The sequence below is a fragment of the Pleuronectes platessa genome, chromosome 13, assembly GCF_947347685.1.
Source record: "Pleuronectes platessa chromosome 13, fPlePla1.1, whole genome shotgun sequence".
NCBI lineage: Eukaryota > Metazoa > Chordata > Actinopteri > Pleuronectiformes > Pleuronectidae > Pleuronectes > Pleuronectes platessa.
The window spans coordinates 1110678-1135017 of NC_070638.1; the positions used below are offsets into that span (position 1 = coordinate 1110678).

General features: G+C 43.8%; 3 protein-coding genes across 4 annotated transcripts; 1 reads left to right on the forward strand and 2 right to left on the reverse strand.

The window, feature by feature from the left end:
* The first annotated feature begins 292 nt into the window (after window positions 1-292).
* Window positions 293-6087, forward strand: tmem71 (transmembrane protein 71). Its single transcript, XM_053438167.1, has 5 exons — window positions 293-465; window positions 3464-3567; window positions 4517-4578; window positions 5274-5319; window positions 5874-6087. Exons 3-5 carry the CDS (start codon window positions 4548-4550, stop codon window positions 6085-6087), a joined length of 291 nt encoding a protein of 96 aa, XP_053294142.1. The 5' UTR covers window positions 293-465; window positions 3464-3567; window positions 4517-4547.
* Window positions 6088-7026: 939 nt separating this feature from the next.
* LOC128454458 (uncharacterized) lies at window positions 7027-14960 on the reverse strand. Its single transcript, XM_053437862.1, has 3 exons — window positions 13105-14960; window positions 12634-12668; window positions 7027-9212 (listed from the first exon to the last, which is right to left on the reverse strand). Exons 1-3 carry the CDS (start codon window positions 14871-14873, stop codon window positions 7711-7713), a joined length of 3306 nt encoding a protein of 1101 aa, XP_053293837.1. The 5' UTR covers window positions 14874-14960; the 3' UTR covers window positions 7027-7710.
* A 4341-nt stretch (window positions 14961-19301) lies between these two features.
* LOC128454681 (zinc finger protein 510) lies at window positions 19302-23846 on the reverse strand. 2 transcript variants are annotated; one of them, XM_053438162.1, is made up of 3 exons: window positions 22987-23846; window positions 22809-22902; window positions 19302-22214 (listed from the first exon to the last, which is right to left on the reverse strand). In XM_053438162.1, the coding sequence occupies exon 3, from the start codon at window positions 22072-22074 to the stop codon at window positions 21370-21372; it is 705 nt and encodes a 234-aa protein (XP_053294137.1). In that variant the 5' UTR covers window positions 22075-22214; window positions 22809-22902; window positions 22987-23846; the 3' UTR covers window positions 19302-21369. The 2 variants fall into 2 exon arrangements, with proteins under 2 accessions (XP_053294137.1, XP_053294136.1); XM_053438161.1 differs by having other exon boundaries at window positions 22809-23846.
* Window positions 23847-24340: the final 494 nt, after the last annotated feature.

The following is a 24340-nucleotide window of genomic DNA, read 5'->3' on the forward strand; positions in this document are numbered from 1 at the left end:
AAGGAAACACACAAACGTGTTAGAAAGGTAAACATGTGGGAAGAGAAGACTTAATAAAAAACATGAGATTATGAAGAAAGAGGTTTTTTTTGCTGGAAGGCCCACATTGTAATAAACAATAACATTAAATAGATATGCTTTGATAAACATAATGTTATACATTTAGTTTTGTATCCATCAGTCTCAACCTTTTTTCTCCCAGTGTTAATTTACTTGTTCGTCGGGCTTTTATTGTGAAATCCCTGACCGGAGGCTGTGTTGTAGTGTTTTATTTTGACAGTATTGAGTTTCCTGTGTGAGGGCGGCGCTCAGTGACAGCTGCAGCTCTGAGCTTCTTCTTCACTTGGATTTTATTCAAACACAGAAAATAAGAAGATTCAAATCCAAAGTCCAGAAAACAGAAGTGTGCCATCTCCACAGGAAGAGCGCTTTATTGTGAAGGTCCGCAGAGGAGACGACACAGCGGTGAGTTCATTTCTCTCTTTGTCTGAACGAAGGAAATCAAATTCAGAAAAATCCAACAACATTTTAAATAAAATTTAATTTCTAATCGCTGTGACGACACCAACATGATTATTATTGCTGCATGAACTCCAGATATGAGACACGAGTAAAGTTCCACAGAGATGCTGATTTAAACAAACACACAATAAACACAACGGAGCAAAATCACAGCAATAAATAATCAATTGAAAACACGAGATTAATAATGATTTAAATACATTTTTCTATTGTTTTCCTCTTCAAGTTATTAAACTGCTCAGAAATATATTTAAATGTTTTTTTTTTTATTTCGTGTTGATCATAAATCAACATCTCTATGGAACTTTAGTTGTGTCTCATATCTTGTGTTGCTTTATAAGAAATATGAATCCAGTAATTTTTCCACGAGATTCATACAAGATAAAAATCATATAAATACATTTCTGATATAAACGTACATGTAAATATATTAAATTAAATATCTTTAAAATGGAAAAGTCTGAGCATCATCAACATTGTACGTAGGAATATTATTGAATTTTTCTATTTATAAGTTTAGTGCAGAAATAACAATAAAGACACAATAATAAAAGATTGAATAAGAGGCAGGATATTAATTGAGGTAAATAAAAATCAGCCCCGTTCAGTTTAGTTCTGTGTGAACATGAGAGCAGTGAGGATCAGTGGAGGTGAAAGTGAAATGGTTTGGTCCATCGTTGTATTTCCTGCTACGTCTTTTCCTCCAGCATCAGCAGCTCCATCACATAGCACTGTTGCAAGGCATGCTGGGAGAACGGGAAGAGTCCAACGTGACACACATGTCAGGGGGAAATAGAGGAATTCTTATTTACACGCAGCTACAGAGGAAGAGGAACTTTAGTCTCAAAGGAAATTAAACAATTCACAGTTTTCAGCCTCAAAGAAGATTTGGGAATTGCTTCTTGTTAAAATCTTAAAGTAAAGATTTCATAGTTGAATATGTACATCACTAAAAATGTTTAAATAAGAGCTCATGTTATTCACAGTTATTTTGTTCCTCAATCTTTAGCTGTATTTTAGTTTCAGAAGATTCAAACATTTATTATGAATTTTTTTAATAATAAAAAACTACTCTGTATAGCATTAAACCTGAGCTGCAGCTGATGATGATTTTCTTTCATGTTTAATCCATGACTATGTTCTTGATTAGTCAATGATTAGATTAGATATTAGATATTAGATATTAGATATGAGATATGAGATATGTTGAATATTAAATTAAAACAGATAAATAAACGTATTCCATCTGGTTCTAGGGAGATGTTTCTCTCCACAGTGGTCAGTGCTGCTCGTTGTGGGAGCTGTTGTGCGTCTCTATAACATGAACCGGTCTCAGCCTGACTATGTAAAGTGACTTGAGTATATTAATGTTCTGATTTTGAACATCACAAACAACGATGCCATTGAGCTGAAGATGTCCAGATCACCTTCCTGCTGCTGCCAGATTAAACCCTTTTTTATTGTCCCCGGTGACGAAGAACAAACGTCCCCTGTGTGGGGTCAAGTTGGATGTGTTACGTTTTCAATCTGTTCCCAGTGGAGCCAGTAGAACCAGTGTGGGATGAGGAGCCCCCCCCTCCCCTCGACCTCTAACAGAGATTCTCTTGTTTGTTTCCCTCCAGCAGTCACTGACCCACTTCATCACTTTGTTGTGAAGCTTTTATTCATCTGAGCGACAGAGTGGCGCCTCTTCTCGTCAGAGCATCTCTGATGAGCAGTAAAGTAAAGTAATGAGATTCTCAAAAGTCGCCTTTAAAGGAAAGTTCCACCTCAGAGGCTGCAGGCCCTCTCAGGGTCAGAGCTACCTTCTGCTCCCACGCTTTGTGCTAAGCTAGGCTAACCGAACCCTGACCCATACTTAGTTTTAAAGCGGTAATAGATCAACCAACCTGAATCACAAATAAGTAAAACCGCTTCAGATTATTGTTATATAACTTAAATATGATTGTGTGGTGCAGGTTTTTCATTTGTCTGTAACAATAGTGAAGAATTTCCAGATATTCAAAAACAACAAAAGCTTGTAAAGAGATGTTTTGTTATTTTTAAATTAGTGTTCAATTGTATTTGTGAATCCAAGTTAAAATCTTTGTGGTGTCCCCCTGGGGTCGGTCATGGGGACCATTTTTGTTGTCCATTTACTTGCTGCCGAAGATATTCCATAATTTATACGCTCAACACGTCCAGGTGTATTTTTCATCCTTTTTCCCTCTGTAGAATTTCCTGTTGTGTAGTCGAAGCAGAGGTTTTACTTTGGCACTGCCCGCCGTGCCTCTGGAGAGAGTCCAGAGACTGTCACTCTGACATTTGCCTTGTCACCTACAGCCACTTGAGAGAGTGTCTGGAGATTCTCTGGAGTTCAGTGCTGGTCTGAAAGCAGCTTTGAACACATGTAGAAGTAAGATTACAGCCCTGTTATAAACACTGTGGCCAAATTGAGGCAAAAAGGCATTTGTGAGGTCAGGGTGACCTTTGACCTACAAACTCTGATCAGCTGAACGTCTCTACCAAATTTGAAGAATTTCCTTTAAGGTGTTTTTGAGATATCAAAAGAAAAATGCCTCTGGCCACTAGGTGTCGCCAGTGTGGAGGAATGAGCGATGCTCAGTGTTTTGATCTGACTGATGGTGAAGCTCAGTGTCTGGGGACGGTGTCGTCTAAATGAACTGTTTCAATGTGAGTCGGGCTCCTGATGAGAGGATGAGTAGAAAGAAGAGACTGTTTGTCTGATGAGCTGATGTTCGATCCCACTGCACAGAATGTAAACACGTCCCCTGACTTCTCTCCTCGTTCTAAGAATAGAAAAGCATCTGCAGGGAGTGGACACAGAGCCTGAAGGGTCGTCCATGTCCTGGGTGGAGCTGCAGCTGTGACCAGCAGACGCAGGGTTAACAGGAAGCACGAGCTCAGAGTCACAGCCCCTCTGTTTGTCTTTCTCCTGCAGCTTCTCACTGCTGCTGCAGGATGTGAGGGAACCACAACAAGAGAACTCTCCGCTGGAAACTCGAGGCCGCCCCTCGTCTCATCTGAGCAGCAACAGGTTTAAAGGTGAGGTTGAAAAACAACATCCTTGTTAATAACCTGCTCTTCTTCTGCAGTCTGATCAGCCGGGGTCAGACTGTGATTCACTTGATCCCTCAGTGCTCAGACGGGAGGGGTCAGCTCTGCAGGGTTTAACTGATCTGAGCTTTGATAAGTTACTGAGGAGCTGAAGTCACTAAAGAGAAACTTTGTGCCAGACTCGACTTCTTCTGTCCCACCTGGTAGATGTTCCTCCACACTTTTCATCTTGACCCAAACACACTCACCACGATTCGGAGGAAACAACTCAACCTTTTCAAAACTTGTTTTTAAAGATCGGCGTCTTTAGTGGGAACCACTGGGCTCGGAGCAGAGACCTGTCGAGTGTAAATAAAGACAGACGAGTCTCCACTTCCCCCCCACTACCCAGAAATAAAGACAAAATATCTCGGATACAAACGCTGCCATCTTGTTCTGATGATGTCATCAGATCATTCTGATCAGAAACACTTCAGTGAGATGAGAACGACCTGAAATGACAGAAACATCTTCAACAAACATTTATTTAACGTCTACTCTGTTTTTTTAATTTGGTCAGTCCCCCCTGCTGGGACATAGGCAGCATTATAAGCTATTCTGCACCCAGCCACCAGGGGGCGACTCAGATGATTTGTCTTTGTCTTTATTTACAGTCTGTGGTTGAAAGACATGTTGTTAATTTCTGCACAACACAGGATCATTGTGATAAAACAATAAAAGAACGTGTTATTTTAAAATCAAACAATATGTGTACTTTTCACAACATTGAAATACTACATTTGTTCATAATAAGTACGTCTGCAAACACATCAGTGAATAAATACATGAAGATCAAATAACAAGACAACAAGGGGGGGGGGGGGGGGGGCTGTGTTGTTCTTTTCTTCTTTCTGTCGGCTGAATGTTTCTCACTCCTGGTTTCTAACGTCTTTCACAGATCCACAGCAGAGACGCTGCTGCAGACCAACATGGCCCTGTTCTTCTCTGGAGCTGTGACGAGTACGTCAGCGACGACACTCTACATAACGCACAACACAACTACACAAACCCTTTTAGTTAACAGGAGCAACGGAACAACAGACTTCCTGTCAGTCAGATTCCTGCACTGTGCTCGTTCACGTTACAGTGAAGGAGTCAGGAATGTGTGGCTCCTCCTCCTGGGCTGTGTGGGTCTGTAGTTATGAGGCCAATGTTGGTTACATCATTGTAAGGACATTTTGTCTGGTCCTCACAAAGTCAACGGGCTGTTTGAGAGTGAAGACTTAGTTTGAGGGTGAGAATCAGGTTTAGGGTAAAGTGAAGGTTAGAGTTATAGATTTAGGGTTAAGATCAGCTGGGTGAGGGGCTGGGGAATGTATTATGTCCTCACAACCACAGAGAGACGTGTGTGTGTGTGTCTGTGTGTGTGTGTGTGACTGAGGGAACATGTGATCCAGTGTCACTGTGACTCATGGGTGTATTTTAAACAGTTTCTGAACAAATATAGAAAATATATCAGCAGATGGACAGTTTCTTCACATTTGGAAAACTGAAGTCAGACTTTGAGTTAAGATTATTTATGAAAAACTGACACAATCTCAACCTGAGGATTATGACCTTTATATTTCTATATCTTCAAGTTGTGTTGTATATCTGAGAGAGTGTGTGTTTGTCTTTGTGTGTGTGTGTGTAACAGTGTGTTCTCTGTTGTTCAGGTTCACCAATTAAACGAAGGTTGCGGGCGAATCATTCCTGTCAGAGGTGAACATGTTTTCTTTTTTTATATATATATTATTCTTATTCTCAATAGCATGAGGAATGCAGTAATACAATGTACATGTCATTTCCCCCCCCCCCCCCCCCCCCCAAAACAGATCCCACTGTCTCGATGCAGAAAGGACATTACCATATTAATAACTCAAGGAGTCTGAGCAAAATAACAAATTACAGGATGGTATTGTTTAAAAAAAGGAAGAATAAAAACATACACAAACAATATTTAATAATAATAATTAAATAAAAAAGACCAAAAGGAAAAGGAATTAGAATACATTTTCTTCAATTTTAAGAAGAACAGCAGATCCCTCAACCCCAAAGAACAATGTGAACATGTTTCTGCTGCCACACACGTTTTAACACCAACAATATTAATATGGTCTGTATTTATTAAGTGTGTTTCTAGTCTTGATCTCCACTCAAATGATAAAACCAGGAGTCATCTCCTCAACAACAGAGCAACAGATCCTGTGTCAGTGGAACTCGTGCTGTCACTTCATTTCCCCGACGCTAACCTGCTCCTGTCTGCGCCTCCTCAGCCTGGACGTGTCTCTCCTCTCTCCCGACTCCTCCTACGTCTGTTACTCCTCGGTGGACGGCGGTGACCCCAGCTGCTGCCGCCGCTCCCCGCGCCTCCTCACCAACGGGTACTACAGCGTCACAGAGGACAGCTTCTCCTGGGACGAGGACGGGAACGTGTCTCTGACGCCCTGCAAGACCAACGTGTCCTACAAGGAGAACCTGGTCAGGTGAGAGCGAGACAATCAAAAGACCAACAGTTCAATGTGTGTTGCAGATTCGAGTCTGCGCTTACAATTAGTACACTCAACATTTATGAGGGGCCACTTAGGGGTTCAGTATCTTGCCAACGACACTTCGGCATACAGATAGGGAAGAGTGGGGTTTGAACCGGCAACCTTCTTGTTGGAGAACGCCGACTCTACCCCCTAGGCCACACCGCCCGCTTAGAAACATCTTTCATCTTGAGAAGCTAGCCAGAGCAGCTAGCCAGAGCAGCTAGCCAGAGCAGCTAGCCAGAGCAGCTAGCCAGAGCAGCTAGCCAGAGCAGCTAGCCAGAGCAGCTAGCCAGAGCAGCTAGCCAGAGCAGCTAGCCTGAGCAGCTAGCCTGAGCAGCTAGCCTGAGCAGCTAGCCTGAGCAGCTAGCCTGAGCTGCCCCGGCATTAACTGAAACTACGACACTTCTTCTTCGATGTGAGTTAGTTAGGGCGGAGGAAGGAGACACAGGGGACAGCAGTCTGATCTGCTTCTTTGTGACTCGCCCAGAGAGGGACGGAGATACTGCAGCTACAGAGAACTTGAGTAACTTACTCACTGGGCTGTTTCTAAAGGATGGAGGACTTTTGGCTGCCGGGCAAGAACTACAGGGGACGTGGCAGCTCGCTTCTGCTCTGTGCCCTGACCCTTCCTCATCTGTCCCGAGATGAGACATGATGACACATTATGACACATGATGACTTTATTTCAACTTTCAGCTTCTTCACACGTTACATTTTATTGCTTTAGACATATATAAGAGATTTAAATGTATATAAACATGTAGACATGGAGACTGAACATGAAAATTAAGGTTTGTCGAGTTTCAGAAGGAAACTGCCTCAGTTCTTCTCTCACAGGAGTTTCACTTTGTCTCCATCAGCTTTGAATGAGATCCTGGAATGAAGACAAATGAACTGACTGGATTTATTCTTTATTTCAACTTTCAGCTTCTTCACACATTAGATTTTCATTGTTTTATACATATATAAGAGATTTAAATGTATATAGACATGTATAAGAAACACATGTGATGAGAGCTGCAGAACAAACCCTCAGGGACTCGATCAGGACACTCTCCAGTGGACCTGCTGGTTCAGATCAGGAAAATCAAAAAGAACAGAAACCCACTCAGCAGCAGATCAATATGCACGTTCACTAAATATGTAAATACAATGAGGACGAGTGGATTCACACTTTACAGAGATGAGCCGTGATGAAAACAAACCAGGTTCCACATTAACAATGTGACCAAACATCCCATAACACATGTGGAAAAGAAAAGAACAAAGAATCAGCTCATTGATGAGGATCAGGATCAACACAGGTTCTAAATCATCACAACCTGATTTCTACTTTGATTCAGAAAACAACAGCAACATCAGTTCTTTCAAACACATTCATGTCAGTGTAACTATAGATTTCTGTCTTTACAAAGTGAGATTAAATATGTGTGATAAAGGAGGTCAGTGTTTGATTGACAGCTGATCTCTGTGCGGAGCAGAAACGTCACCACAACGAACTTTGATCAACAAACATGGAGACAAAAGAAGTTAAAGATTTACACACACAATCTAAAACACTGCTTTTAATGACTCGAGTCTATTTGAGTTTACAGAACTCAGCTATGGATCCATGACTAACCCTAACTCCAGCATAGAGAGGCTGAGTGAATGTGGTCTGGACTCTGTGGAGGAGAGTCATGGTGTCAGAGACTCTGTAGAAGGACAGAACACCTGCACTGTGATCCAGGTACACTCCTACTCTGGAGGACACAGGACCTGACACTGGAGTCATGAGGCTGTTGTAATAAAAGCTATAACTGTTTCCGTCAGAATATAACATCCAAGATTTATCATTGAATCCAAATCTACATTCATCTATGCTTCCTGCTCTGCTGATATTCTTGTATGTGACTGCTACACGAACTGCTCCCACTCCCACCTTCATCTCCACCTCCCAGTAACAACGTCCAGTCAGATTCTCTCTACTCAGGACCTGACAACAACCAGTGAATCTGTCTGGGTGATTACAATAAGACTGTTGTCTACTCATCCACGTTACTTTTCTGTTTCCCTCAGATAATAACAGCTGTCTGTTTACTGTGTTTGGATCCAGTTTGATTTCCTGTGAATATTTTAAGAAGTCAGCTCTGGTCTCTGGTTCTGGTTGTGGCAGTAAAACATCCACTTGAGACACAATCTGTAAAATCTGTGTCTCTGTCTCACTCAGAATGTCCTGTAGTAGACCTCTGACCTGGGACACAGCTGCTGTCACGTCCTCAAAGTTCCTCAGAGGACGGATCCTGAAGCTGGATGAGTGTGTAGATCCACTGAGTGGTGACAGTGAGGGGTAGTTGTGTAGAAACTGGTTGTGGTCCTCTGTGTCTGAGAGCTGCTTCAGTTCCTGGTCTTTCCTCTTCAGCTCAGTGATCTCCTGCTCCAGTCTCTCCTGAAGCTCTCTGACTCGACTCACTTCAGTTTCCTGCTGGGATCTGATCTGCTGCTTCACATCAGAGCTTCTTTTCTCCAGCAGACGGATCATCTCAGTGAAGATCTTCTCACTCTCCTCCACTGCTTTATCAGCAGAGCCATTGACAACCTTCTCCTCCTGTTGAAGCAGCTTCACGTCTTTCTCTGTGTCCTGGACTCTCTGCTGGATGGTTTGTCTCCTCAGCCCGAGCTCTCTCTGCCTCTCAGTCCTTTCTGCTGCAGCTTGGAGTCCAGTCTTCTTCAGCTCCTCCACTAAATCAGCTAACATGGTGCTTTTCACCAGGACAGGCCTCGGTGTGAAGGTCTGTCTACACTGAGGACAGCTGTAGCTTCCTCTCTCCTCCCCTTTGTCCCAGTGGGTGTTAATACAGCTCTTACAGAAGCTGTGTCCACAGCCAGTAGTCACCGGATCCTTCAGTAGATCCAGACAGATCGGACAACAGAATCTTTCTCTGTCCAGATAATTTTCTTGCTGCGCCATTTCAGCTGCTGCCAGAGACTGAAGAACAGTTTCACTTCCACTGAACAGAAACAGATCTCTGCTCCTCCCCCTCTCGTTCACTCCCTGCAGTGACTCATCTTCCACAGTTCCCAGCTTGTTGTTCACTGGTTCTTACACTGACACACTGTGAAGGGAGGAGACACAGACATATCCTGACTGGGAGGAGCTGGTTGTGTTTGAGGAAGAAGTTGTTGGTTTTTCAGGATTTACTGTATTTCACTACGATGAGCTGGTTGTGCGTTCTTTATCTGTGTTATCACATCTCAAAGTGAATAGTTGCACTGGGAACGGTGACATTCAGTTTCCAGTAAAGTCATTGAAGTTCTTTAGAGCAATAAAGACAAAATCAGTGTTTTATTTTTTTCATCTTTGATCGAGTGTTTCCTGAGGCCCAGTGACGAGCTGAGAGCAAAGTAACATGAACCAGCAGCAAGTTGCAGCTTAAAGTCTCAGTGAAGAAAGATTTAAATCTGTGTCTGTTTGTTCACTCCTGTAACACTGGTTGGGACCTGGTTTTTGTGAAACCAAAGTTCGGCCTACATGTGCAGTCAAAAGCCTAAAGCTGCATGTCCTCTGTTCTAACCCAGGTTCCTTTATCCCCTTTCCACTGACTGGTAACACAACTGGGCTTAATAATTATTCTAGGCAAAGCAAGACTGTTTTTTTGATTCTGTGTGATGTTTATAAGTTTGATACGTGTTGTGATATTGTGGTTACAAGTTATTTGGAAGTTAATGTTAGTTATGCTCTTCACAGTCTTTCTTTGCATTTCATACTACACTCTTTCTTCAACTTGGCAAAAACACACACACACAGACACACGCATAATCCTAATCACCTAATTAGATCTGACCCCTGCTACATGTTGTAAACATTCCAATAGGGGTTATCTTTTGGGCTAGCCGCCATTTTGGAGGCACGCTGACTCACAGACACACAAACACTCACATACACATCTTTGTTTAGTAAGTGCACCGTTAGTAATTTGTGTTTTTTATACTTTATTATATTAATAATAAATGTTTTTCTTTCACAAATGTTTTTTCATTAATGTTGCATAAGTGAATTTGCCAACCTCTACACTGTCAAGAACTTCATATCCTTCAACTTAGCTGACTATCTATATGGTAATTTTGGTTATAGTTATTAATTTAGTTACTAACCCTAACCCTTTTACGTAGTTGTTCAACATGACGTGAGGGACGTATTTGTCCCTGGTGGCTTTCCATAGTTCCCAGAGTTTTGTGGCATGATGTCGATTGGCATTGCTGACTCTGCAGTTTTGGCGGCTTAAGCAACCGACGGCCCTGGAGGCTGGGTGGAGGTTGGTGGAGAGTTGTCTTGGTTCTACAGGACATGGAGGCCGGTGAGGGAGGACCGGGTCTTCATCCTGTGTACCGATGGGCTAGAGCTTGTTTAGTGGAGCTGCTAGTGCTAGCCTGAGCAGCTACCCTGAGCAGCTAGCCAGAGCAGCTACCCTGAGCAGCTAGCCAGAGCAGCTAGCCTGAGCAGCTAGCCAGAGCAGCTAGCCTGAGCAGCCAGCCTGAGCTGCCCCGGCGTTAACTGAAACTAGGACACTTCTTCTTCGATGTGAGTTAGTTAGAACTGCTCCCACTCCCACCTTCATCTCCACCTCCCAGTAACAACGTCCATCCTGTGTACCGATGGGCTACAGCTCATTTAGTGGAGCTGCTAGTGCTAGCCTGAGCAGCTACCCTGAGCAGCTAGCCAGAGCAGCTAGCCTGAGCAGCTAGCCTGAGCAGCTAGCCAGAGCAGCCAGCCTGAGCAGCCAGCCTGGCGGATGAAGGAGACACAGGGGACAGCAGTCTGATCTGCTTCTTTGTGACTCGCCCAGAGAGGGACGGAGATACTGCAGCTACAGAGAACTTGAGTAACTTACTCACTGGGCAGTTTCTAAAGGATGGAGGACCTTTGGCTGCCGGGCAAGAACTAACGGGGACGTGGCAGCTCACTTCTGCGCTGTCCTCCGACCCTTCCTCATTTGTCCCGAGATGAGACATGATGACACATTATGACACATGATGGGACATGAAGAGACATGATGGGACATGAAGAGACAGGTTGGAACATAAAGAGATATGTTGGAACATGAAGAGACATGATGGGACATGAAGACGAGCAGCCATGAACAGTAGCTGACAGCCTATGATAGCTGATCACATGACTCCGTGTCCTGCATGAAGTAACGCGATGATTCATTTATTATAAAGTTTATGGTGAAACTGTAAAACATCAAACCTCATTAACTTTTGTTTGTCACATGATCCGTCTCTAAACGAGCTGTTAAAAGCAGGAGCTCCGATGATAGACACATCCAGGAAGTAACAGGCTACGTGTGCAGATAGGTTCACACAGACAGAGCTGCCACACGGAGGTAAATATAACTTCACATCCAGTGTGATAAGAGCGACAGTTAGATAATATCTAAAGAAGTTAGGATTCTATTTTGTGTCACATGTATTTTTTCATTTCACATGTTTTAGCCCCATAATTCTGTAATTCACAGCATTTTTATTTAATATATATATAAGAACAACTGCTCTTTGAATCAAGCGTTCAAAGTTCAGAGAGTTGTTGTGTTCAACACGGTTTGAAACCAGCAGCTCAGACAAACCTGTTCAAGGACTGAAATGTTCCAGAAACCTGTTCTCAACTTTTAATGACAACAGTTACACACACAGACACACACACTCTTCTCCAACATGTCTTTGTAGCACTGAGGTCATACACGCAGGTTTAATAGCTGCAGATTCCTCATCTCTGACATCAGCTGCCGTCCGGAGCCGAGGGGGTGGAGCCATCTGTCCCGGTTGCAGAGTTTCTTTCCTCTGTCACAGGACGACTCCGCCCTGCACACGTCACCGTCTGTGTTAAACACTGAACTTCTGTCTCATTCTGAAAAACGACTCGATGGGTTTTCACCACAAACTCGAGCCGCACACACCGGGTGTTTGTTAACGCTGCAGCTGCGTCTCAGATGAACTGCAGCCGTGCTGTGAGGAGCGTGTGAGACACATGGAGGTGGAAACCAAAGAGCTGATCTCATCCAGACACACACTCCTGATAGGTTCTGACCTTTGACCTTCACTGGATCAGCTGCAGAAACTGTCCATCGTCCTCGGACTCGTTCACTTCACAGAAAACTGACTTCATTTGGAATAAATCCAAACTCACTGGATCTGCTGAGGAAGTTGAATGATTGATGTGTGAGATCATCTTTCATTAGAACTTGAGTATTTCTGTGATCTGTCCTGAAAAGACAGAGACTGAACCTGAAAACTGAGGTTTGTGGAGTTTCAGGAGGAAACTGCCTCGGATCTTCTCTCACAGGAGTTTCATTTTGTCTCCATCAGCTTTGAATGAAGACAAATGAACTGACTGGATTTATTCTTTATTTCAACTTTCAGCTTCTTCACACATTAGATTTTCATTGTTTTATACATATATAAGAGATTTAAATGTATGTAGACATGTATAAGAAACACATGGGTTGAGAGCTGCAGAACAAACCCTCAGGGACTCGATCAGGACACTCTCCAGTGGACCTGCTGGTTCAGATCAGGAAAATCAAAAAGAACAGAAACCCACTCAGCAGCAGATCAATATGCACGTTCACTAAATATGTAAATACAATGAGGACGAGTGGATTCACACTTTACAGAGATGAGCCGTGATAAAAACAAACCAGGTTCCACATTTACAATGTGACCAAACATCCCATAACACATGTGGAAAAGAAAAGAACAAATAATCAGCTCAGTGATGAGGATCAGGATCAACACAGGTTCTAAATCATCACACAACCTGATTTCTACTTTGATTCAGAAAACAACAGCAACATTAGTTCTTAACACATTCATTTCAGTGTAATTATAGATTTTCTGTCTTTACAAAGTGATAAGTAAATATGTGTGATGAAGGAAGGTCAGTGTTTGATTGACAGCTGATCTCTGTGCGGAGCAGAAACGTCATCATGATGACCTTTGATCAACAAACATGGAGACAAAAGAAGTTAAAGATTTAAACACAAAATCTAAAACACTGCTTTTAAAACGAGTCGTTTTGAGTTTACAGAACTCAAGTGTGTCTTCACCAATACAAAGCCTAACTCCAACATAGAGAGGCTGAGTGAATGTGGTCTGGACTCTGCGGAGGAGAGTCATGGTGTCAGTGACGCTGTAGAAGGACAGAACACCTGCTCTGTGATCCAGGTACACTCCTACTCTGGAGGACACAGGACCTGACACTGGAGTCATGAGGCTGTTGTAATAAAAGCTATAACAAGTTCCATAAGCAGCAAATGACCAAGATATATCATTGAATCCAAATAAACATTTATTTGAGTATCCTTCTCTTTTGATATTCTTGTATGCGACTGCTACTTCAACTCCTCCTCCTCTTATTCCCGACGCCAACCCCAGCTTCACATCCACCTCCCAGTAACAACGTCCAGTCAGACTCTCTCTACTCAGGACCTGAGGCCTATCAGTGAATCTGTCTGGGTGATCAAAATAAACAGTATATTTACACGTTACTTTCCTGTTTCCCTCAGATAATGACATATGTCCGTTTGCTGTGTTTGGATCCAGTGTGATTTCCTGTGAATATTTTAAGAAGTCAGCTCTGGTCTCTGGCTCTGGTTGTGGCAGTAAAACATCCACTTGAGACACAATCTGTAAAATCTCTGTCTCTGTCTCTCTCAGAATGTCCTGTAGTCGACCTCTGACCTGGGACACAGCTGCTGTCACGTCCTCAAAGTTCCTCAGAGGATGGATCCTGATGCTGTATGAGTGTGTAGGTCCACTGAGTGGTGACAGTGAGGGGTAGTTGTGTAGAAACTGGTTGTGATCCTCTGTGTCTGAGAGCTGCTTCAGTTCCTGGTCTCTCCTCTTCAGCTCAGTGATCTCCTGCTCCAGTCTCTCCTGAAGCTCTCTGACTCGACTCACTTCAGTTTGCTGCTGGGATCTGATCTGCTGCTTCACATCAGAGCTTCTTTTCTTCAGCAGACGGATCATCTCAGTGAAGATCTTCCCACTGTCCTTCACTGCTTTATCAGCAGAGCCATTGAGGGCCTCCTCCTCCTGTTGAAGCAGCTTCACGTCTTTCTCTCTGTACTTGACTCTCTGCTGGATTGTTAGTCTCCTCAGCCAGAGCTCTCTCTGCCTCTCAGTCCTTTCTGCTGCAGCTGACACTGTGTCGTGGTCTTTATGTTCCTCCACAGAGCAGAGATAACAGATACACTGCTGATCAGTGCGGCAGAACATCTTCATCACCTCATCGTGACGAGAGCAGATGTTCTCCTGGAGCTTCTCCGAGGGCTCCACCAGCTTTTGCTTCTTCAATGGAGCTGACTGAAGATGAGGCTGGAGGTGTTTTTCACAATAAGAGGCCAAACAATCCAAACAGGACTTGAGAGCTTTCAGTTTTCTCCCAGTGCAGACATCACAGGCCACATCTTCAGGTCCAGCATAGCAGTGATCAGCAGGAGCAGCTTGGAGTCCAGTCTTCTTCAGCTCCTCCACTAAATCAGCTAACATGGTGTTTTTCCCCAGGACAGGCCTCGGTGTGAAGGTCTGTCTACACTGAGGACAGCTGTAGCTTCCTCTCTCCTCCCCATTGTCCCAGTGGGTGTTAATACAGCTCTTACAGTAGCTGTGTCCACAGCCAGTAGTCACCGGATCCTTAAGTAGATCCAGACAGATCGAACAGGAGAATCTTTCTCTGTCCAGTTGATTTTCTTGCTGCGCCATTTCAGCTGCTGCCAGAGACTGAAGAACAGGTTCACTTCCTCTGAAAAGAAACAGATCTTAGCTCCTCCCTCTCTCGTTCACTCCCTGCAGTGACTCAGCTCCCACAGTTCCCAGCTTGTTGTTCACTGGTTCTTACACTGACACACCTTTGAAGGGAGGAGACACAGACATGTCCTGACTGGGAGGAGCTGGTTCTGTTTGAGGAAGAAGTTGTTGGTTTTTCAGGATTTACTGCATTTCACTACGATGAGCTGGTTGTGAGTCTTTATCTGTGTTGTCACATTTCAAAGTGAATAATTGCACTGGGAACGGTCACATTCAGCTCACAACAGCACAGGTTGTAATATGAGTTTCCAGTAAAGTCATTAAAGTTCTTTAGCGCATTAAAGAACTTTAATCTCGTCTTTGATCGAGCGTTTCCTGAGGCCTCTCAGACCTTTTATCAAGACAGGTGTGAGACTGACCAGCGTTTCTAGCTAATTTCAAGAAGAAAGGGTTATTAGAAATCATTTGTGTGAAGGCCTTATATCTGACCCAAACTGCTTCTTCTCCCACCCTCCTATCTTTAACATTTTAAGAAACACACACACAGACAAGCTAAAATTTAAAATCCCAACACAAGTTGCAGTTTAAAGTCTCAGTGAAGAGAGATTTAAATCTGTGTGTGTTTGTTCACTCCTTTAACACTGATGCTGCTTTCAGGGGCCACGAGGAGAAGAGAAGAGTTTCCACTCAACACATATGGTTCCCATCAGCTCTCAGGCTGTAAACACAACATGGGAACATCAAGAGTAGATGAATCAGATTAACAACGACATCATCACTGCTCATGATTTAAATTTCTTCTTCTCAGGGTTTTCCGCCGTAGACGGAGGCCTCGCAGCTCGCTGGCCCGCCTCCTCAGTGACGTCACAGAGAGCTGCCAGTCGTGGCTGGGTGAGAAAGTCTTCAGAGGCGTCTTCGGAACGGGACCAAACCAGAACCGGGACCAGGACCGAGAAGACGAGCAGGGTCCCACCTGGGCCACGAGCAGCCAGCAGGTCCTCCTGGACGAGTCCTCCTGGGTCGGGTTGGGCAGCACCGAGCTGGAAGAGAGCCGCAGCTTCACTTACGGTAAAGTTCAGCCTCACATGATTCCACATGGTTCATGAACCAGAACATTTCTAACAAGACATTTTCTCCTCTCAGACCCGACAGAGATCCCATCCTGTCCTGACAAAGTGTCTCCGCCCCCGAGGCTGCTCGTCCAGGAGGAGATTTGCTCTGAGATCTGTCAATCAAAGGAGCAGTTCGCCCAGTCATCGGGTGGACTGTCAGAGGTCCCGCCCACCTCTGCTCTCTTCACCAATGCCTGCTGCTGTCAGGCGTCACCTGAGCACACGGGTCAGCATCGGTGTTATTGTTTTGAATCTGTGTCGCTGCAGTTTGTCCTGAATTCACACTAGTGGGCGGGGCCATGTGTCAGAAGTCAGATCAACAGTAGATTAATTCGTTCCATCAAGTTTTCTACTTTCCTTGTTTTTCGTTTCATTCTCAAACTCAGATTCTGGTTTAATGAAGCAACGAAGATGCTGATGATTCTGAGAAATGATAATTGACACGTTAGCTTGTTCTTCAGGGACATCGGCTCAGATCTGACGTGATTGTGTTTCTAATTTTGTTTCAGGGTTAACGATGAAGGCCTTTCTCCTCCTCCTCTTCTCCGTCTTCATCTTCTCAACTCTTTACTCGAGGTAAAACTTTGTATATCCATGTGACGGTAACAGCCACTGAGCAGAGGCGTTCCAGGTCGACCGTCTGATTGTGAACACGATATCTGAAGAACGACGGGGCACCAACCTGGTATCAGGGACCACCAATCAAATGTAAAGATCAGTCTCATATAGATCTAGGTCAATTAGAAATCTCAATATTCACTATTAAATATTATACAATGACAGTGAAGGTTATGGAGTCCCTAACAGTGTAGAGGTTGGCAAAATTTATTTATGCAACATTAATGAAAGAACATTTGTGAAAGAAAAACATTGATTTTGAAAATAAAGTAATAAAGCATAAAAACACAAATTACTAACAACGTGCCAGCTACACAAAGATGTGTATGTGAGTGTGTGTGTCTATGTAAATCGGAGTGCTCCCAAGATGGCGGCTGACCAAAAGTTCACACCTTCCTCAGCATGCTTTCAAGATGGTCGCTGGTTACCCTAAAGTGAACGGCCCCCCCTCTTTCTGAAGTGGTTTTAAGACCGGTAGCGGGGGAAGATTTAATTAGGTGAAGAGATATGTGTCTGTGTTGGTGCTAAGTTAGACAAAGAGTGTACACTGAAATGATAAAAGAAAGACAGTGAAGAGCATTACAAACTAACCTTTACTTTCGAATAACTCATAACCCAAAATATCACACACATATCAAACTCATAAACATCACACAGAATCGAATAAACAGTCTTTCTTAGCCTCATATAATTATTAAGCCCAGTTGTGTTACCCATCCGAGGAAAAGGGGGAAAGGAAGTGGCGGTTCCGTTCGCAGTTCTGTGAAGTCTTCTGGCTGGTCGTAAGGTTTTTGCCTTTGTGGTTCTGTTGAGCTGTGGGTCTCAGTCGCTGGTTGAAGTTCTCCTGCAGGACATCGAGTCGCTGCTAGCAGTTTGGTAAAGTTAAATTTGAGAGGTTTCCTTGATGAGATGAGCTGGAAGCTGCACCTTTGCGCTCCTCTCCAAGAGTTGGATGCGAAGAGAAGATTTGAGCTGGAGCAGCCAGGGTTCTCCCCTCGGCGTTGCAGGAAGAGAGGCTGGCACCACAGGATTTATTTAGTTAAACTTCATGATTTGTTTTGAATGTTTTTTGACAGAATTTGTTTTTCCTTGGCTGCAGGTGTTTGTGGTGGAGCTCGACTGTTACTTCAACCGTGTTCATGACGATCACAACTTTTATGTGTAAGTATCACAAACTCACACAGATGCTAGTTGTTAATATTAATTTTGTTGTTTGATCCATTCGATATTTATTTTAAAGCAGCAAAGTTTTCATGAGCTCGTGTGTCCCGAGAAAATGAAATTCATTATACTTCATTATTTGTAACTTTTTTATCTGTCAACTGCAGATTTAAGAACGATTTATTTCCTTTTGAAATCTTCAATATCAGCTTTCAAAAACTTTTCACACTGAGATGTTTGAAAGGAAAAGTTTTTTATTCGTAGTTTTGTGTCTTTCAGTCCTGACGAAGTCGGGGCCGATGGGCGAGTGGAGGAGGGCGAAGACGGAGGTGAGAGTCAAAAAACTAAAGTGTCTCTCCATTCCATCGACTGCCGGCGAAGACCTAACGTTAACGCTTTCTCCTAATTCTGTTTCTCAGGACATCACATCCAGAAATGAGTAAACGAAGACACGGAAGATCATTTCAAACTGGAGGAGAGAAAGAGGAGAAGTTCTGATGGAAACTCTGACAAAATATTTATCCTTTCACTAAATGTTTGCATGTGAGTTGCTCTTAAAAGACCAAGTTATTCTGAGCTCCGGAAAACATTACATAGCAACAACTGTTTGACTGTGAAACCTAAGAGGATCCGAAATGAAACAAAAACTTTTAGATTTAAGCTTTAAATTCAAAAGAAAAACGCTGGAAAAATCAGTGTGATGTTGTTTCATATTTGATATCAAGTCCTCCCTGAAGGTCTCTGAATATTAAAGTCAGGTGGACGCCAGAGAAAAATCCAATTGAACATGAAACTGTTAAAAAATTGGAAACGATGAACCAGGAGAAGCTGAATCAGTTTGACAGTTTGTTTCTGATGAAATGATGAAGGAACTCGATCAACATGGAGACACGAGTCTCTGTAGTTTAGACGGGAGATGATTAATAATAATCCGAATGTCACTGATGTATTTTTAAAAGAATGTAAACACATATTCTGTTGATCTTAGCTGAACTTGTTTGGGTCCAAAGTGACAAAACGTCAGATGTTCAGTGTCTGAGAAGAAATTCTCCAGCAAAACAAAAGAAGAGAAACAACAGTGAAGCTTCACGTCTATTTAAAAAAACACAAACGCACAAAACGTTCTAGTTTATCTAGGGATGAGGGATAGTGATCATTCTCCATATTTACACTCAATCATCAAACTCACTTTAATCAAGCTGATGGTTTAATGTAAAACAAAGTGAAGCAGTGAATAGAGCAGGGCCCGAGGACAGAGCCTTGTGGGACACCTATTCTAAATGTCATAGCACCTGATCTTTGAATCACTGCTTGTTTAATTCAGGTTAGTGGATTCGGGACCATTCTCCATATTCAAGGTCACTGAACCATCAAAGTCACTTTAATCAAGCTGCTGCTTTAAAGGGTTAAAGTTGCATCGTGTTGCTTTAAAACTGCATCAGGTCGGATTTTAGTGCGAAACTGAAAATTCATAGTTAACTTTTGACAAAACTTAACATCCCAGGCAGGACAAAAAAGCCCATCAGCATTTATTCATGAGTCCAGTGGTAAACAGGTCAGTGTGAAGGCTCCTTCTTGTTCAGATGTGATGCAGGGATTTCAGATGAAGCAATAATTAAAGAAAACACTCGATTGAGTGAGGTGAGTTTTAAAACCTCAGCAATGAGCTGGGAGAGAAAAAACACAAAATCAGGGATTTGACCTTTGTTGGATTCATCCTGTCATTGAAAATGATTAGTCATCAAAAAGTGTCCAGTGTCTTCATCATGAAAACGAGTGTAGAAGTGAAGCTGGGACCAAACTAACAAGCTCTGTGCCGAGTGGCTTTATAAGGTTCTGGACTTTATGAAGATTAATACTTTCAATCACGTTACGATTTGATACGTTCAACTGAAGGAAACTTCATTTCTGTTCAGACGCTGCGTTTCGCTCACATGGGATTTACCACCATTTCTGACTTCTACTGTTCAAAGGTCAATAAAGATTTTATATTTACTCAGAATCGTTTGAAAAGTCAAACACCACCAACCAAAGTTTGTCATTGAACCTGATTAAACCCAAATTTGATTTCATGTAAGTCCACCGTTGATGTGAATTCTTACAAATCATCACCGTGGGAATTTGTCCACGTGACCTGAACGCAGCATCTGCAACACGAAGAGTCCAACCTGAACTTCTCTACTTGGTTTTTCACGGTTGAATTTGATCAAGACAAGTTTGCTGCTTTTTTTAATCGTACCAAACAACGGGCCTTTAAAACTCAATGTGAGTTTCTACATTGACTGATGTGTGTTTGTGTATTTATTCACTCAAAGTGCCAAATCGGTTGAAATCTGAATATTCAGGAAATGCTATCACTATATCAATGTTTAAAAATCTATATAACGATATTTTTACTAATGCTCTGCATGAATTTGCATATCTTTGCATTTAAAGCTGCAAATGTTTTATATGAATGAACCTTCAGCTTCTTTCAGCTCCTGGTTTTAGTTTTACAGCCAAAACTATGAGTCCGGAGTTTTTTTGAGGAGGTGGAGACTAAACCCGGAGCTAAAGAGTGGGAACACTGGGCATGAACCAGTTCACTGCCTAATGTGACAAACATGCAACTGTCTCATGTTGTTTCTTGTATCTGCTGCCCCCCGGTGGCCAACAGTCAATTAATGCAGCTTTAAATGATCAAAGTTGAATGTTTTTTTTTTCTATTCAACACTTTTTAAAATGTAAAATATTTAATTTACTGCAAAAGACAAGAAATTCCTGAAGTTTCCTGAAAGACATTTATTATGAATTTTGATCTGATTGTTGTTACTGATCCTGTACATAGTGTCTGAAATATTATTATCTTCCTGTGACAACACTTATTATAACTGTTCATTTGAATTCCTCTCTTCTGTGTCCATGTAAAGTCTCTGCTCTGAAAACCGTAAACTGGATTTTAATTTGAAATTGAAACAATTCTGATGACAGAAATCACCAAAATATTCACTTATGAAATCCGACTGCAGTGTTGATCGCTGTGCTTCAATCGGTAAATTGTCTAAATGAACAAACGGCAGTAGTTCCTCTGTTGGCCTGTTGATGGCGCTGGGTTTTGGGATTTAACATTTACAGTACTTGGTGCATTGTTTTGTTTATCATGTATTAAAACCTTGTTAAAAGGAAACCAGTGTATTTCTGTGACCTCTGTACTTCAGTTCCTCCAGAGCAAAGGTGAAGCTAAAACATGTCCATCGCCCCCTTGTGGCTGCAGCAACACAGGTCATTAACCCAGCCTCCTCCATGTTAGCTGATGGAGGACTTTAAATAAAAGTTTCTGTCAGTTCACGTCGTTCTTATTTCACCGAGCTTTGTTCAAGTGGTTCAGATCAGTTGATAAAAACAGGCTGAGATATCATGATTGACAGCTGAGACTGAGTCCTGATAGGTAGAACATGTGCATGGGCGGGACCTTGGTACAGCGGCTCAGGTCTGGTCTGTTGTTTTGTCCATTCACTGCACATGTGGCTCCACTGGGATCTGACCCCCGACCTTTAACCCCCCCTCCATCGATGTCCCTGTTATGTGGGCGGCCCTCGTTTGTCTCCTGCATGGACAGTGATGTGTCGTCGCAGGTGGCCGCCTGATATAAACGTCTTGCCACAGTACCAGCACTTGAACTGTTTACAGTCGGTGTGGACGGTCATGTGGACCTTCAGGGAGCCCGACTGGGCGAAGCGTTTGCCGCAGTGGACGCAGCCGTAGCGCTTCTCTCCGGTGTGGACGCTCTGGTGGCGTTTCAAGTTGCTGGAGTCGGAGAAGCGCTTGCCGCAGAGCGAGCAGACAAAAGGCTTCTCGCCCGTGTGGACCCTCATGTGGATCTTTAGGTTCTTCAGGCAGGCCAGAGTTTTACCGCAGCAGTTACACACAAACGAATTCCCCCCGCCGTCCTCTCCACCCTGGATGGCAGCCCTGCTGACCCGGCCCTGATGTCTCCACCTGTCCCTCCTGAGGGAAGCAGCCCGTCTCTCCGTCACCTCTGTTCTCACTGGCTGTTGAGGCTCGTCGGTGGCTAGTGGCGCCCTCTGCTGGTTGTCTATGAACGCTGCGGGCTGCTGGAGCTCTGCTGCAGACGGGCTCGTCTCACTGGCGTTGAAAGTAAAGCTGCTGCTGCCGGAACCGGAGACACTCAGCTCACTGGTGTTCAGTACGTACGAGCAGCCGGGACTCTCACTCAGGGGATTCTGGGTAGCGCGGGGGCCATGTTGGAGCTGTGGCTCGTACATCAGACATCCGTAACCGGCGGGTTCGAGCCCCCGGCTGGAGTTCAGGGTGTTTGGTCCTCCGCCTGCCGCTTCCTGTTCGGTCAGCGGGTGGAAAGGTTCTGTCGCTGTCTTCTGTTCTTCAACAGCTCGACAAAAAACTGCTGCAGAGAAAGAGAATCAGAAAATGGAGTGGACGTTTACCAGTTTAAAAATGTTGACCCAACAGGAAGTGAACCTGGCCCGCTCCCCCTTCACAATAAAACTATACAACTAAAGATCAGTTGCCCTCGTCTAGAATCAAAGTTTTCCTTAGAATCCTTAGTTTTCCCAATTTCTAGTTAAGTTCAAATAGAAATCTCATTTACGTTCTATTACAATATGATTTTTTCTGTGTAGAGAATGTGCTTCTTTTGTGTCTGTGTGGGGAGCGCTTGATTTGAGTCCCCACAGCAGAGTGCTCTGCATGGAAGGTCATGAGGAGTAAGGTTATGGAAGTAATAGTTTGTAAAGATGGTTTCTGTCATTTCAGGTCCTTCTTATGTTTGTTCAAGTTGTTTCTGATCAGTTTGGTTTTAATTACTTTTGATGATATAAAAACAGGCTGACAGGTGGTGATTGACAGCTGAGACTGACTCCTAATGACGTCATCACCACAATATGACGACACGTTCAACAGGAGGAAGTGGAGAGGTCGTCCATGTTTATCTAGAGTCATAGGCTGCATGTTCCCTGTTGATGTATTAAAGTGAACTCACTGCTCTGCTGGGACTGGGACCAGGACTCGTCCTCACTGTCGTCCTCCACTTTGATCACCGACACCGACAGGACGACCGACTCAGCAGCAGCCGGCTGCGACCGGCGGAGAGAGGGAGGAGAAACGGGTGAAGGAGGTGTGAGGAGAGGAGGAGGTGAAGAAGGAACTCTGCTACCTACCGTCACTGGAGCGGTGTCCTGTCCAGAGGCTTCCTGAGAAAACCCCCCCGACACCAGCACTTCACCTGGAGGACAGTGTCAGTGAAGTGAGAACGTGAGGGAAACATTTTACTAAATCTGATTCCAAACACTAACTGACAAATTACTTTAGTCTCTTTTGATTCATGTTCACTTTTTGATGGTTATTGTCCCACAATGCAATGCACACAGGAAGTGAAGGAGCTCTTCTTAAAGGACGAGAGAATGTGTGATACAACAGGGTAAGTTCACTGCATTCATATTATTATCATATAACGATAAATGATATCATTCACAGTGTTTCATATGAAATAGAGACAACAAGATATTTGTGTTGAAAACAATCTCCAGCTTTGAACCGGGTCTCGTGTTCTTCTTCAACCCAGGACATCAGATTCACGATACGAACATTATTCACTATTTTCTCTCACGATGCTCATCCTCCTACCTCGTGTCGTCTTTACGATGTTAGCTCACATTGTTGTGACTGTTTAGCGTAAAGAAAAATTCTACTTTTGCGAAAAATCTTTGACCAACTTGAAGTTTTTCCGGAAGCTACGTAAACACAACTGAGAATGTCGCTCTATCCACTGCGTATTGCAATTATTGGTTTGTTGTTGGTTGGAAACCTACGTCAAGGTGCGTTACCGACATTGTTCACGCTTTTTAACAGTTCTGTGATGGTTGTGTAATGTTTATTTAGTAACACCTTTTTGTATCTGTTATTAACTATTTTTGTAACATTTTCTTTTGCAACTATTTCTAGCGTGTTTTATTGAAAGTTTTTTTTCTAATGCTTTATGACGTGTTATTTTCTAACGGTTCTTAGCGTGTTTTTTTCTCGCAGCGGATTCGAACCTTTACCTGGTGCTCGGTTCCGCCTCGGGTCGTTGCCATGGGGACGAGCAGGCGGCGGAGCTCTGGCGCGGCCTCTCGCATGCGGCAGCGCGGCGCCGCACGCGGCCCCGATGGCGGCGCGCAGTGCTGTCGCGCGGGCGGCGCGCAGCTCCACGAGCCGCAGCTTCCGGCGCAGCGCCTCGTTTTCTTTGCGGCTCCGCGAGATCTCGAGCTGCAGCAGCGAGTAGCCTCCGTCCACCAGCTCGCAGATCTCCGCCACCGCCGCGTTAGCCAGCACCTCCATGACGGCGGCCAGCTGCGCGTGCAAGGCGGCCGACATGTCTCCACCCTGCGCGTGCGTCGTCGGCTAAACGCGATCCAAAGGCTCAGGCTCGTGGCGGTTACAGAGCACGAGACCTCACGCGCTCGCTGTGCGTGTTCGATGTGGAGGTTTGTTCCCACCCGGCGTGAACGGATCCCACTCTAACCCGGAAGTGAC

Bases quoted from the DNA above. Each gene is read 5' to 3' on its own strand.
- tmem71 (XM_053438167.1), top strand. From the start codon at position 4,548: ATGGCCCTGTTCTTCTCTGGAGCTGTGACGA. The intron at 4,579-5,273 runs GTACGTCAGCGA...TCTGTTGTTCAG, and splicing joins CTTCTCTGGAGCTGTGACGA to GTTCACCAATTAAACGAAGG. The intron at 5,320-5,873 runs GTGAACATGTTT...GCGCCTCCTCAG, and splicing joins GCGAATCATTCCTGTCAGAG to CCTGGACGTGTCTCTCCTCT.
- LOC128454458 (XM_053437862.1), bottom strand. From the start codon at position 14,873: ATGGCGCAGCAAGAAAATCAACTGGACAGAGAAAGATTCTCCTGTTCG. The intron at 12,669-13,104 runs GTCATCATGATG...CTGAACCAGCAG, and splicing joins TCCATGTTTGTTGATCAAAG to GTCCACTGGAGAGTGTCCTG. The intron at 9,213-12,633 runs GTTTGTTCTGCA...TGTCAGTGTAAG, and splicing joins TCCTGATCGAGTCCCTGAGG to AACCAGTGAACAACAAGCTG.
- LOC128454681 (XM_053438162.1), bottom strand. From the start codon at position 22,074: ATGTACGAGCCACAGCTCCAACATGGCCCCCGCGCTACCCAGAATCCC.